The 12,712-nt window shown below is 37.1% G+C and overlaps 3 protein-coding genes across 4 annotated transcripts; all 3 read left to right on the top strand.

Moving 5' to 3' along the window:
- On the top strand, positions 548 to 6,790 carry LOC104788806 (probable acyl-activating enzyme 16, chloroplastic). 2 transcript variants are annotated; one of them, XM_010514598.2, is made up of 18 exons: positions 548 to 962; positions 1,273 to 1,464; positions 1,883 to 1,997; positions 2,332 to 2,459; positions 2,950 to 3,158; positions 3,232 to 3,347; positions 3,460 to 3,609; positions 3,743 to 3,810; positions 4,077 to 4,182; positions 4,276 to 4,434; positions 4,552 to 4,605; positions 4,706 to 4,786; positions 4,993 to 5,130; positions 5,595 to 5,754; positions 5,878 to 5,957; positions 6,054 to 6,202; positions 6,321 to 6,378; positions 6,473 to 6,790. In XM_010514598.2, exons 3-18 carry the CDS (start codon positions 1,941 to 1,943, stop codon positions 6,563 to 6,565), a joined length of 1,806 nt encoding a protein of 601 aa, XP_010512900.1. In that variant the 5' UTR covers positions 548 to 962; positions 1,273 to 1,464; positions 1,883 to 1,940; the 3' UTR covers positions 6,566 to 6,790. The 2 variants fall into 2 exon arrangements, with proteins under 2 accessions (XP_010512900.1, XP_010512892.1); XM_010514590.2 differs by having other exon boundaries at positions 2,372 to 2,459.
- On the top strand, positions 9,310 to 11,604 carry LOC104788824 (selenium-binding protein 3). Its single transcript, XM_010514607.2, has 7 exons — positions 9,310 to 9,467; positions 9,599 to 9,794; positions 9,887 to 10,114; positions 10,234 to 10,465; positions 10,558 to 10,665; positions 10,754 to 11,026; positions 11,104 to 11,604. Exons 1-7 carry the CDS (start codon positions 9,356 to 9,358, stop codon positions 11,383 to 11,385), a joined length of 1,431 nt encoding a protein of 476 aa, XP_010512909.1. The 5' UTR covers positions 9,310 to 9,355; the 3' UTR covers positions 11,386 to 11,604.
- LOC104707139 lies at positions 11,726 to 12,505 on the top strand. The gene has a single exon (XM_010423419.1). The coding sequence runs from the start codon at positions 11,726 to 11,728 to the stop codon at positions 12,503 to 12,505; it is 780 nt and encodes a 259-aa protein (XP_010421721.1).

Here is a 12,712-nt window from a genome sequence, read left to right on the forward strand (position 1 = left end):
CGTTGATTCGTCTCTTTGCATGCCAAAGATAGCAAGATAGATCACATGAATCCGAATTCCAAAGGACCACACGAACCCGAAACCAGATCGACAAGATCATTCAAAAACATAATTTTGCCATCGCCTTCTTAATCGTCTTTTCCGTTTTTGCTAGACATTATTATTTTGTTTTATTTATTTTTTAGAATATTATTTTTATCGAAAAAGAGAAACTGTTAGAATATTCGACTACTTAGATTTGATGGTGAAAGAAAATATTTAATTAATCTCAGGAATGTTGAATTCGATAGAGATGAATCAATTTTGAAGTGTATTGCAAGTTGAAAAATGAATATAAATATCTAACCACACAAACTGCTAGAAAATTTAGTTAATTCTCTATTTACAAAACATCTAATATTTAAACAAACAAATACAATATAAAATATAAATAATAATAAATTAAAAATCTAGTAAATATTTAATGTAAAAAAACATACATATATACTGATATAGATACATATAAATAAAAATTCATATATTAGTGTAAGTACATCAACTCTGTTTTGTTTTTATTATCTCTGAGACTCTGAAGTTGCCATGCTTCTGTAGCGGTGCCAACCAACTTGGAACTGATCTTTCTTTCTTTCTTATTTTTCTTTGTGATATAATCGTAATCACGACATCGACATGCTCTCTCGTCTCTTTCTTCTTCTACCTTTCTTGCTACTTCATCTCTCTCTCTTTCTCCTCTCATCTCTCTATCTCTATGCTACAAGCAACCTCACGATAACCCTTTCTTCATCCTCTACTCCTCAACCATGGCGTCAACGTCTCTGGGACCTTCAATTCTTGTTTCTCACGGCTCCTCTGCTCCTCAATTTCAAGTTTCTGGGATCAGGTTGGTGTTTGGTTACAAGGGTTTTGGCCGCAGAAGAGCTTCGAGTTCACGACGGGGTTTTCGAGTTAGCTGCGAGTCCACGGCGAGTTCTTTTAATCACTCACTTTGAAACTTTTCTTTTATGGGTTCGATTATTTTGTTGCGAACTAAATTAAAAACTGTTCCTTTTTGGTTTGTGGACTTTTAAAAATTGTTCCTTTGACTTTGATTTTAGAAGTAAGTAATCTGAAGAAGGGTTGGTTTAAGTTTAGCTGTTGCAGTAAAACAGAACAACAACGAGTGGCTCAGTCTTGTTAGTTTACGATACTTGTTTTAAGTCTTATGAAAGCTGAACTAACTTTGATGTGAATGGTATGTAATAATGTAACACCAGTTGTGTATCTTTATTATAGATTCAGGAGAAGGAGTTAAGGCGGTGTTCACCTTTCTTGGAACGCTCATCATTTCCAAAGGAGGCTGCTTTGCGCTCTAATGAATGGAAGGCGGTTCCTGATATTTGGAGATCATCTGTGGAGAAGTATGGTGACAGAGTTGCGGTGGTGGATCCGTATCATGACCCGCCTTCTACGTTCACGTACAGACAGGTAACAACTGCTTTGCTTGCGTCACTTTAGATCTCCATACTTTTGGAACAGAGGTATTTTTAAGCAGGAGTCAGAACTTAGGGAAACAACTGAAGCTCAAGAGTTAAAAATTGATTGGCCTTCAGCTTTATTTCTTTATCTATTAGTTCTGTAATGTATAGACATTCTGAAGCTGCATATCTTATCTGCTTGTTAATAAGTGAAGGTGCTGAAGATGAACCATATTTGTATGTTTGGAAGCATACTATATTCATACTTTTAATGATTATTGTCTGGCATGTCCCTTTGTGTTTGTTATTTTTATTACAACTGTATATCTGCCTGATAAATAGGTGGGTAATAACTTTTAAAGTTTTCAGTGATGTTAAATTTGGATGAGTAATTCGATGCTTTCATTTCAATCATCTTAAAACTGCAGTTGGAACAAGAAATCTTGGACTTTGTTGAGGGTTTGCGAGTCGTTGGAGTGAAAGCAGATGAGAAGATTGCACTTTTCGCTGATAACTCTTGTCGATGGCTTGTTGCGGATCAAGGTATGTGGTTTATTAATAGAGAAACGCTGTAGGAAACTCACTAACTACTGTCTATTACATAATTTTCTTAAAGCTTGAGGCTTACCCGTTATTGGATGATGTCATTAAACTTGGAATACTGAGCTTGTCAGTGCTTGCCGTACACATGAATTATCGGTCATTTCCATTCCAGGACTACCAATTATCTGTTGAGATATGTTTTGGGCTGTTTCTGCTCTTTGCTTTTCGTCCTTATAAATTGATGCTCACATGTTAAGTTGTTTTAACTGCCCTGCTTTACTGCAGTCATTCTAATTATGTCGTTTGGTTCTTCGATTTTTCTTTTTCTCCGCAGGTATTGGTATGTTTACCTACTCTTTACTACTTTATGCCAGGTATAATTGCTGCAGGAGCAATCAATGTTGTTAGAGGATCTAGATCCTCTGTTGAAGAGTTACTGCAAATATACTGTCATTCGGAAAGGTACATCTAGACCTTTTTGTTATTCTGTTGTTTCAACTGAATATCTTACTCGAGTGAGAGGTTAACAAATTACTTTATTCATACCAACCACATTTACTTACCACTTGTGTCATCAAAATTTCTTGTTTTCATGAACCATTTTTAGAACTTCTGTCACTTCAGATAGCATTTTGCCGTTTTGCTTAGAGAGATTTCATTTGGTTTCATAGTGATCCGCAGTCTTGATTAGGTGTAATTTTCGTCAACATCTTGATATCACATTTGTCTTATAATTCTTCATTATGTGACTTTCTATAGATTCGAGGCGTAGTTAATCAAGGAGATTCGTAAATGACAGAGACAGAAGTCTTTGGTCCTTCAATATGATGTCTACTGTCTGATTTCGTGCAGCTAATGGTTTTTAGTTGTCTTTTGAATTACCTACTATGCGCGTCTCCAGTTCCTTGTTTTGAAATTTTTTTACAGTACAGAGTTGTGATTTGTCTTGCAGTGTAGCTCTTGTTGTGGATAACCCTGAGTTTTTCAACCGCATTGCCGCGTCATTTTCTTACAAGGCACCTCCAAGATTTGTGATTCTTCTGTGGGGGGACAAATCTTCGTTGGTTACAGTGGGTAGGCAGACACCAGTCTATAGTTACAACGAAATTAAAAGATTTGGACAAGAGAGACGTGCAAAATTTGCAAGATCTAATGATGCTGGTAAGTGCTAAATCTACTTTCTTTATATAGCACTTTAGTGTTTTTGGGAGTGCTAAAAAATAAATGACTGCAGAGAGGTATGAATATGAATTCATCAATCCAGATGATACAGCCACAATTATGTATACCAGTGGAACCACGGGAAATCCAAAAGGTGTTATGCTCACCCATCAGAATTTGTTACACCAGGTTCAAGGCCAATACTTCTCATCAATTTATGTTCACCTTTATAAAATACTGAGTTTGCCATTAGGGTTCTGAAATAAAATTTGGTTGTTTGGTATCTTGAACTACTCTACAGATAAGAAATTTGTCCGACTTTGTGCCTGCTGAAGCTGGGGAGAGATTTCTAAGTATGCTGCCATCATGGCATGCCTATGAACGGGCTTGTGAATATTTCATATTTACATGTGGAGTCGAGCAAAAGTATACGTCTATAAGATTCTTAAAGGTATAGAGAGATTGTTACACAGTGACAAATTAAAAGAAAATGTGAGAAGATGAAATTTTGTAGTGAGTCGAGCATTTCATTTTATATTTTTCCCTTTGGATTTGAAACTTTTTGTTTTTGTTTTTTGGTACAGGATGATCTCAAGCAGTATCAACCACACTATCTCATTTCAGTTCCTTTAGTATATGAGACACTCTACAGGTATGCAACTTTACAAGCATTTTTTGCGCATAAGATTCAAATACTTTCAGATAGGTTCTATTGTTACTGAAGTTTACTGATAAGAGATTATGAGTCACTGTTCGTATGATAAGAGATTAGATTTCCCTCATGGCTGTATCTAGTCGGTCATTCGAGATTTACAATGAATTTGTTTCTTCCATGATTCTAATCATTATTTTTTTCGCAGTAGTCTGAACCATGTTAACTGCTGCTAAACATCTTTCTCTATTTTATGAGAATTGCAGCGGGATTCAAAAGCAAATTTCTACAAGCTCCCCTGCTCGTAAATTTTTGGCGCTTACATTAATTAAAGTCAGCCTTGCATATATGGAGATGAGAAGAATTTCTGAGGTTTGCGAACCAGATGTGTCCTCTTTAGTATTTCGTACTGCCTAATAGTTTGTTGTAATAGAGTTGTGATAAGTTCTCTGCTCTTGTATGCAGGGTCTTTGTTTGACAAAAAATCAAAAGCCTCCAATGTATATTGCTTCGTTGGTGGATTGGTTGTGGGCGAGAGTAGTTGCGTTTGTTCTATTGCCATTGCATATGTTGGCTGAAAAGCTTGTCCACAGAAAAATTCGTTCCTCTGTTGGAATAACAAAGGTAGTATCTACTTCCTTTTGTTTTACTAGTTTTATGTTTCTAGGCGAAGAAAGATTCCTTAATCTTACCAGAAAGATTGTTAACCTGACTTTGCAATCTAATCTTTGTTTCCTCCAGGCTGGTGTTAGCGGAGGTGGTAGTTTACCTATGCATGTTGACAAGTTTTTCGAGGTTAGACTGCCAATATTGCTTCTAGAGATTAATGTTATTTGTTTTTGGCATTTAAACAAGTTATTTTGTCCATATGTAAACAGCTTAGTTCTTTATGCAGGCCATCGGTGTGAATGTACAAAATGGGTATGGTTTGACAGAAACCTCACCGGTTGTCTCTGCACGGAGGCTTAACTGTAATGTAAGTTTAAACTTTCACCAAAATGACCTTTTCTTTTGTGATCATGGGGAAAATAAGCTCCCATCTTGCACCAAATGTTTGGGTCACAATCAGTCCAAAAGTGCTATAAAAGAAGACATAACAAGTCTCATATCTTTTACTGTCTATGTTATGTTACACAGTTACATTTGTTAAAATTGTATTTTTGTTTTTGCTCTTGTATGAAGGTTCTTGGCTCAGTTGGGCACCCTATTAAAGATACGGAATTCAAAATTGTAGATCCTGAGACTGGTTCTGTTCTTCCACCTGGTTCAAAGGGCATTGTCAAAGTCAGAGGCCCACCAGTGATGAAAGGTTACTATAAGGTGATACACACTTTCTGCCCTTTGTTTACGACAAATTTGTGAATGGATGACACAACAGTTACAGAATTTTAGCCGTCAAGATTTTGTTTATGATTCTTCTGTTCGTGAGTATATATATTGGCTTCTATGGTGCCCCTGTTTCTCGGATTAGTTTGTTATTAGAAAACTTGTTATAATCTGTGCTGTGCTTTCCGTAAACGTTGATGGCTATCGAGTTTTCTTGTCTACCCCATATTTTATGCAGAAAGAAATGGACACCTCTTAATTAGTCTATGTATAACTCTTTTCATCTTGAACTCATCATTCCTCATCTAAAGCATCTCATTGGAATCTAGATTTCTTGCAATTCATTTCTTTTTTTTTGCTAAATGTGTGAACTCCTGAAACATTATTTGTGATTTGGATGAAGGCTTTGGGTTTGGTGGTTAGATCAGGTTAACTCATCTTTCTGTTGATTACCTCAGAATCCACTGGCCACCAAGCAAGTTATAGATGAAGATGGATGGTTCAATTCTGGAGATATGGGTTGGATTACTCCTCAGCACTCAGCAGGACGGAGTCGTAGCTGTGGAGGTGTCATCGTTCTTGAAGGCCGTGCCAAGGACACAATTGTACTATTAACAGGTATATCATAGTTTTACACTTTCTTGAATTAAAATTCTGTTTCCAACTGTCTGTATGATTAGCATACATTTTAAACACCGCATGTATTGTTAAAAACGTATGATAACAGCTTGATCGTTGTAGGTGAAAATGTGGAACCATTGGAGATTGAAGAAGCAGCCATGAGAAGCAATTTGATTCAACAGATAGTGGTTATTGGACAGGTACTTGTTGGAAAGTTTGATTTAGGAACAGTGGTATGGGATGTTTTACGGATTTAATCTTTGGATTTCGATGTGGCCATAATCTTTCGTTCTCAGGATCAACGCCGCCTCGGAGCTATTATTATCCCAAACAAAGAAGCAGCAGAAGGAGCATCAAAGCAGAAAATTTCACCTCTAGATCCTGAAGTCAATGAACTTAGCAAGGAGACGATAACAAGCATGGTCTATGAAGAACTGAGGAAATGGTACTGATCCAGACCAAGTGTTACTCTTTGAGCATCTGGATCCCTCTCTCTCTCTAATGTATGATTTAAGCGTATGCTTGCCCTAATCATGCAATTACTCATATAAACCATAATGCAGGACATCACAATGCTCGTTCCAAGTTGGACCTGTTCTGATCGTGGATGAGCCTTTCACGGTATGTTCTTTTGTTCGGTCTCATTCATAATCTCTTCATTTGGGACTCAAAATATTCAGTCCTTATGTTAACGTTCTATGTAATATCTTTACAGATAGACAACGGATTAATGACACCGACGATGAAAATAAGACGGGACAAGGTGGTTGATCAATATAAGAATGAAATAGAAAGACTCTACAAGTAGACTAGAAATTTTAGCATGCTCCTTTACGTTCACCTTGTTAAGCATTAGAAAATTTGGACCAGTTATTCCAATTGTTAATATAAGCTGCAAATATCGGTTCACGCAGTATAATAAAGCATACCACTCCATGAAACACAATAAGCTTTTTGTTCTTCGACTATGATGAATTATCCAGTTCTGCAGCCCTATAGATACTTATTAGATCTTCTTGTACGATTCATAGAACCAGTGAAAACCAAATTGTACGTTTAAGTATTTAGCGATATCTTGACTTCTATCTGTAGTTGTTGATATAAATTTTGTATAGCTGGGTTAAATTAGCCTCAAAACTCGAAAGTGACAACTTTTGACATTTAACTATTTATCACTTCAAAGTGATAACATTCAACTCGAAAGTGACAACTTTTCACTTCATTATCACTTCAATATCACTTCATTATCACTATAAAGCCAAAAGATGGGAAGTGATGCTTTCTTTTGTATTTCATGTAAAACAAATGATAAGTATATATAGCTCTAAAATGGAGGCCATGCTTACGTCATAAGATGTAAAAATATACCTTTTTGGTGACTTGACAATATTAAGGTGTGTTAAATGTGTTAGAGCTTCACCTAACTAAGGGTTCGTGCATGTCGTTTGAAGATCGAATGAGCCAGATATGTATTAGTCGATTAAATAAGGGCATTTTCAAAAATATATTTTTTTCTATGTAATTTTTCAAAAATACTTTTGTTCATTTTCAAAAATACATTTTTTAGTATAGGAAATGACTAAATTATAAACTCTAAAGAGAAATATGCCATGAACAGTGTATAAATATGAGAGATGCCATTTTTGCAAAAACATTTTCTTTTGATATCAGACCAAATCCGCTTTCGCTGATGGATGAAATTTATTGCAATTGACAGTTTGACATTGCAGAACTCTCGGAGGGTAACAATATGATTGACCAAAGAAGGTATCTCTATGGACCAGTTTTTATCTTTTTGATCTAGAGTATGCTTACTTTTTGTCTATCCAACGATATTGTCTATTACGTTCCTGATAGACCAAATATAACATTAAGTCTATCATACTAACATGTTTGTTGTCTATCACTTAGTTCTAAAAACGTTTAGGCTGACATTGGTGAACTTCTGGAGGACAACAATGTTACTGCACAAAGAAGGTATGTCTTTGTAGACCAGTCTTATATTTGGTTTAGTGCACTGCATTTTTATTCTGGACAACAATATGATTGCCTTTTGTCTATCTAACCATGTTGTCTGTTAAGTTTATGGTGGACCATTGTTTAGTTTAGAACTTTAAGTCCATCACACTAACATATTTGTTGTCTATCACACAGGTCTGAAGACGTTCATATTGACATTTGTGAACTCTCAGAGGACAACAATGTTACTGCACATTGAAGGTATGCCTCTATGGACCAGTTTTATCTTTGTTTAGTCCACTCCATTTTTATTTTTGGACCACTTACTTTGTCTATCCAACCATGTTGTCTATTAAGTTCCTGGTGGACAAATTTTTTATTTTAAAATCTTAAGTCCATCGAACTCACATGTGTGTTGTCCATCGCACAGGTCGAAAGATGTTCAACCTAACATTGGTGAACTCTCGGAGGATAACAATGATACACAGAGAAGGTATGTCTATGTTAGTGGACCATAGTAGGCTTACTTTTGTCTTTCCAACCCATATTGTTTATTATATTTTAGATGGACCAATTTTAAAAAAAAATATTATGTCCATCAAACTAACATGTTTGTTGTCTATCGCGGCCTGAAACTGATGAATTTTCCGAGGAGAACCATGTTACTGACCTGGATAACTCCACCAACTTCAATCTCTTTTATTTTTAGATGTGTTTAGGTTTTAGTTAAAAAAAGAAACAGTCATATCATCACTATTTTTGTTAGTCTCAAAATGATTACCTAAAAGTTAATAACTTTTTTTAATTTTTTTTCCTTCTTTAATTTGAAGGGTATTATGGTCTTTTGATCATATGGCACAAAAACAGTAAATGACATTATTGAAAAAAAAAAAATGAAAATAGCGTTTCTCACAACTTTAATTAAGAAAATGACATTTCTCACAAAATTCTCAACTCTAAACCCTAAATACTATATATCATAAATCTAAAATAGAGAACTCAAACCTAAAAAAAATTCTAAAAATTTATTTAACATATTGTAATTATGTAAAAGATGACAAAAATAAAAATGTTCAGAGAAAAAATATTTTTAGAAAAGGAATTTCTAACAAATTTTCATTAAACAAGTATAAACCAAAGATGTATGCTAGATTTCTACTGAGAGGTTTGAGATTGGGTGTATGAGTTATATATTATCTATGAGGTAAGCAAAGTGATGGTCTTTTTTTTTTTTTTTTTCTCGTCGATGGTCTACTAAAATAAAATAAAGAATAGAGCAAAGGTTCAAAGAAATAGTAAAACGATTATATTGTCTAACTTCAGCAATGCTAAAAGATCGAAGCCAAGAAGGGACACCAATGGATAGATACGACCTGAGCCTGCCTACCATCCCGTGTCACACTCTTAGCAAATGTCTCGTGCCGACGTATTCGTTTTTTTCTTGTTTTTTTTTTTTTCATATTTATAAAACAAAATGATTAGTGATGAATTAAATGATAACGGTGTTTTAATTAATACATATATTATTAGTTTATTTCCAAGTTCCAACTTGCAGAAAATATCAGTATATAAAGCCAATATATGCAGAAGTAGCTGCTGCATTACTAAGACAGCTTAGTAGAGAGATATAGAAACTGAGATGGAAGCGGCGGGTGAAGATTGCTGTGAGAGCGGCCCGGGTTACGCCACGCCTCTCCTTGCCATGTCTGGTCCACGAGAGAAACTCATCTATGTCGCTGCCTTATACACCGGTAAACTATTTTCTAGCTCTTTATATATGGAGTGGAGTTAAGAGTCATTAAGATCAACTAATGTCATTATAAGCTTTGGTTTCAAACTTTGTTATGTCGGCTAAAGGTTTTTGGAAATTGGTTTGGTCCAGGAACCGGGCAAGCGAAGCCAGATTACGTAGCGACGGTGGATGTGGAACCGAGTTCAACGACATACTCTAGTGTCATCCATAGACTACCAATGCCTTTTCTTGGAGATGAACTTCATCATTCAGGCTGGAACTCTTGTAGCTCTTGCTATGGTGATCGTTCTTGTGAAAGACGTTACCTCATCTTGCCTTCTCTTCTGTAAGAAACTTAACAACATCTCTTCTCTGTTTCTTTTGTATCTAAAAAGTTCTCATGTATTGTGATCTCATCTCACACATGTCGGAAAAAAGGTCTGGTCGCATCTACATCATCGATACGAAAACAAACCCGAGGGAACCATTTCTGCACAAATTTGTGGAGCCAGCGGAGGTTTTGGAGAAGACGGGATTGGCTTATCCGCATCAACCTCATTGCTTAGCTTCTGGAGACGTTCTTGTGTCTTGTCTTGGGGATGAAGATGGAAACGCAGAAGGCAGTGGGTTTCTCTTGCTTGATTCCGAGTTTAACATCAAAGGAAGGTAACTTCGAAAAGAACGGATTTGTACTGTTTCTTGGACGCCAAGAAAGAAGACCAAAACCTAATATCTCGCTAGCTTAAGGGTCGTTGAGTAAGAGCTATTTACATTTATTTTAATAGGTGGGAGAAGGATGGAAACAGTCCTTTGTTTGGGTATGATTTCTGGTATCAACCACGGCACAAGACGATGATTAGTACCTCTTGGGGAGCACCAGCCGCGTTTACCAAAGGATTTGACCTCAAGGACGTCTCTGATGGCTTATATGGAAAGCATCTACATGTCTATAGTTGGCCCGACGGAGAATTGAAACAGATACTTGACCTCGGTGATACCGGACTTTTACCCTTAGAGGTAAACTGACTCTAATCTTGCAAAACCTCAGCTTATACTAGTTTCTTCTTCCGCAAGAAACTGCATTATCCTCCTCTGTTTTTGTTTTACAGGTAAGATTCTTGCACAACCCGGATAAAGCTACGGGATATGCGGGGTGTGCGTTGTCGAGTACTATTGTAAGATTTTTCAAGAACGATGATGACGCATGGAGCCATGAGGTATACAATGAATCTTCTCTACTTATTATTCTTCATTTCTTTTGATTTTTTTCTTTCTAACTATACAAACAACCTCTCCAATTTTAAGGTGGCTATATCAGTGGAACCTCTGAAAGTTGAAAACTGGATTCTCCCAGAAATGCCAGGGCTTATCACTGACTTTTTAATCTCACTTGACGACCGATTCCTCTATTTTTCCAACTGGCTTCACGGAGATATTCGCCAGTACAACATCGAGGACCCGAAAACCCCTGTTTTAACCGGTCAACTACACGTAGGCGGGCTAGTCCAAAAAGGAAGCGATGTCTTAGCCTTAGGAGAAGAAGGAAAGACGTTTCAGTTCGATGTCACCAAAATCAAGGTCCGTTCAACAAAATCTAGATCATGTTACCTTGTCCTACACGCTATTGTAATTATTGGTGTTTTTCTTGTGTGAAGGGTCAGCGTCTGAGAGGAGGTCCTCAAATGTTTCAGTTGAGCCTAGATGGGAAGCGACTGTACGTGACGAACTCGCTGTTTAACGTATGGGATAGACAGTTTTACCCTGAACTTGTGGAGAAAGGCTCACACATGTTGCAAATTGATGTAGATACAGACAAAGGTGGTTTATCCATAAACCCTGACTTCTTCGTCGACTTTGGGTCCGAGCCAGATGGTCCTGCGCTCGCTCACGAAATGAGATATCCTGGCGGGGATTGTACCTCTGATATATGGGTTTAGTTTAATTCACAAAATGACAAAACAAACCTCTATATGGAACATAGTGTTAAGGATACACCTTGATACGCAAGTGATACGCTCTTCATTACTCAATATCTCGTATCATGTTTTACATACAATCTTCTGTTTATGTCTTTTATCTAGTGTGTCTCCTCTGTACAACTATATATATGTGTGTAAAAACCTTGTATATGAATAAGACTCATATTCTACATGGTATCAGAGCAGAGCAGTAAAAGATTTCTAAATTTTTCCGCCGCTTCTCTGTTCTCTCTGTTTCAACTTCTTCCTTCATTTTCTTTTTCTTTGCTTTTTCTTTCACTTTTTTTCTCCTGTCTCCATGGCTAATACTGCTGAAGTAATTGATTCTGCCCAACCCTTTCTCAACATCAACATGAGTAATGTTATTAAGCTTACTTCTCTCAACTACATCACTTGGAGCCTCAAAGTACACTCTCTCCTTGATGGCTATGACTTGGTCGGATATGTTGATGGATCTGTTTCTTCTCCGGCTCAGACAACTGTCTCCAACAATGCCGCAATTCAGAATCCAGACTTTCTCAAATGGAAGCGACAGGACAAGCTGATCTACAACGGTCTTCTCGGCACTCTCTCTCCCTCGGTGCAACCTCTGGTTACTACCACAAAAACGGCTGCTGAGATGTGGCATACTGTTGCCAACATCTTTGCCAAACATAGCAAGGGCCATATTCAGCAGTTACGCCTCCAACTCCAACAATTTTCCAAAGGTGATAAAACGATCAATGAGTATATGCAAGGCTTAACTACTCGCTTTGACAAATTGGCTCTCCTCGGTAAGCCTTTTGATATTGATGAGCAGATTGAGGCTGTTCTTCGTGGTCTCCCTGAAGACTACAAATATGTTGTTGATCAAGTTGAAGACCGTGAAGTCTCTCCCAAAATCACTGAAGTTCATGAAAAACTTCTCAACAAAGAAGCTCAGTTGTTGACCGCTGCTCTTGTTACGCCTTCATCTGATCCTCTCTCTGCCAATATTGATACCTCTCACTCTCTTCCTTATCCACACAAATCCACACAACATCACCATCAACAATGGAACAATCGGACCTCCAATACCTATCCAGGACAACCGTTCTAATAACGGTTATCAAGGAAAGTATCAGTTGTGTGGTGTCTTCGGTCGTAGTGCCAAATGCTGCCCCAGCTTCATCAAGTCGCTCCACACAATGGTCTCCTTCACAGTCCTTCTCGTCCATGTCAGCCGCGTGCCAATTTTGGTCTCACTGCTCCGCCTTCAAACAACACATGGCTCTTGGACAGTGGTGCATCTCATCACATGACAAGT

Source organism: Camelina sativa, chromosome 1, assembly GCF_000633955.1.
Source record: "Camelina sativa cultivar DH55 chromosome 1, Cs, whole genome shotgun sequence".
Lineage (NCBI taxonomy): Eukaryota > Viridiplantae > Streptophyta > Magnoliopsida > Brassicales > Brassicaceae > Camelina > Camelina sativa.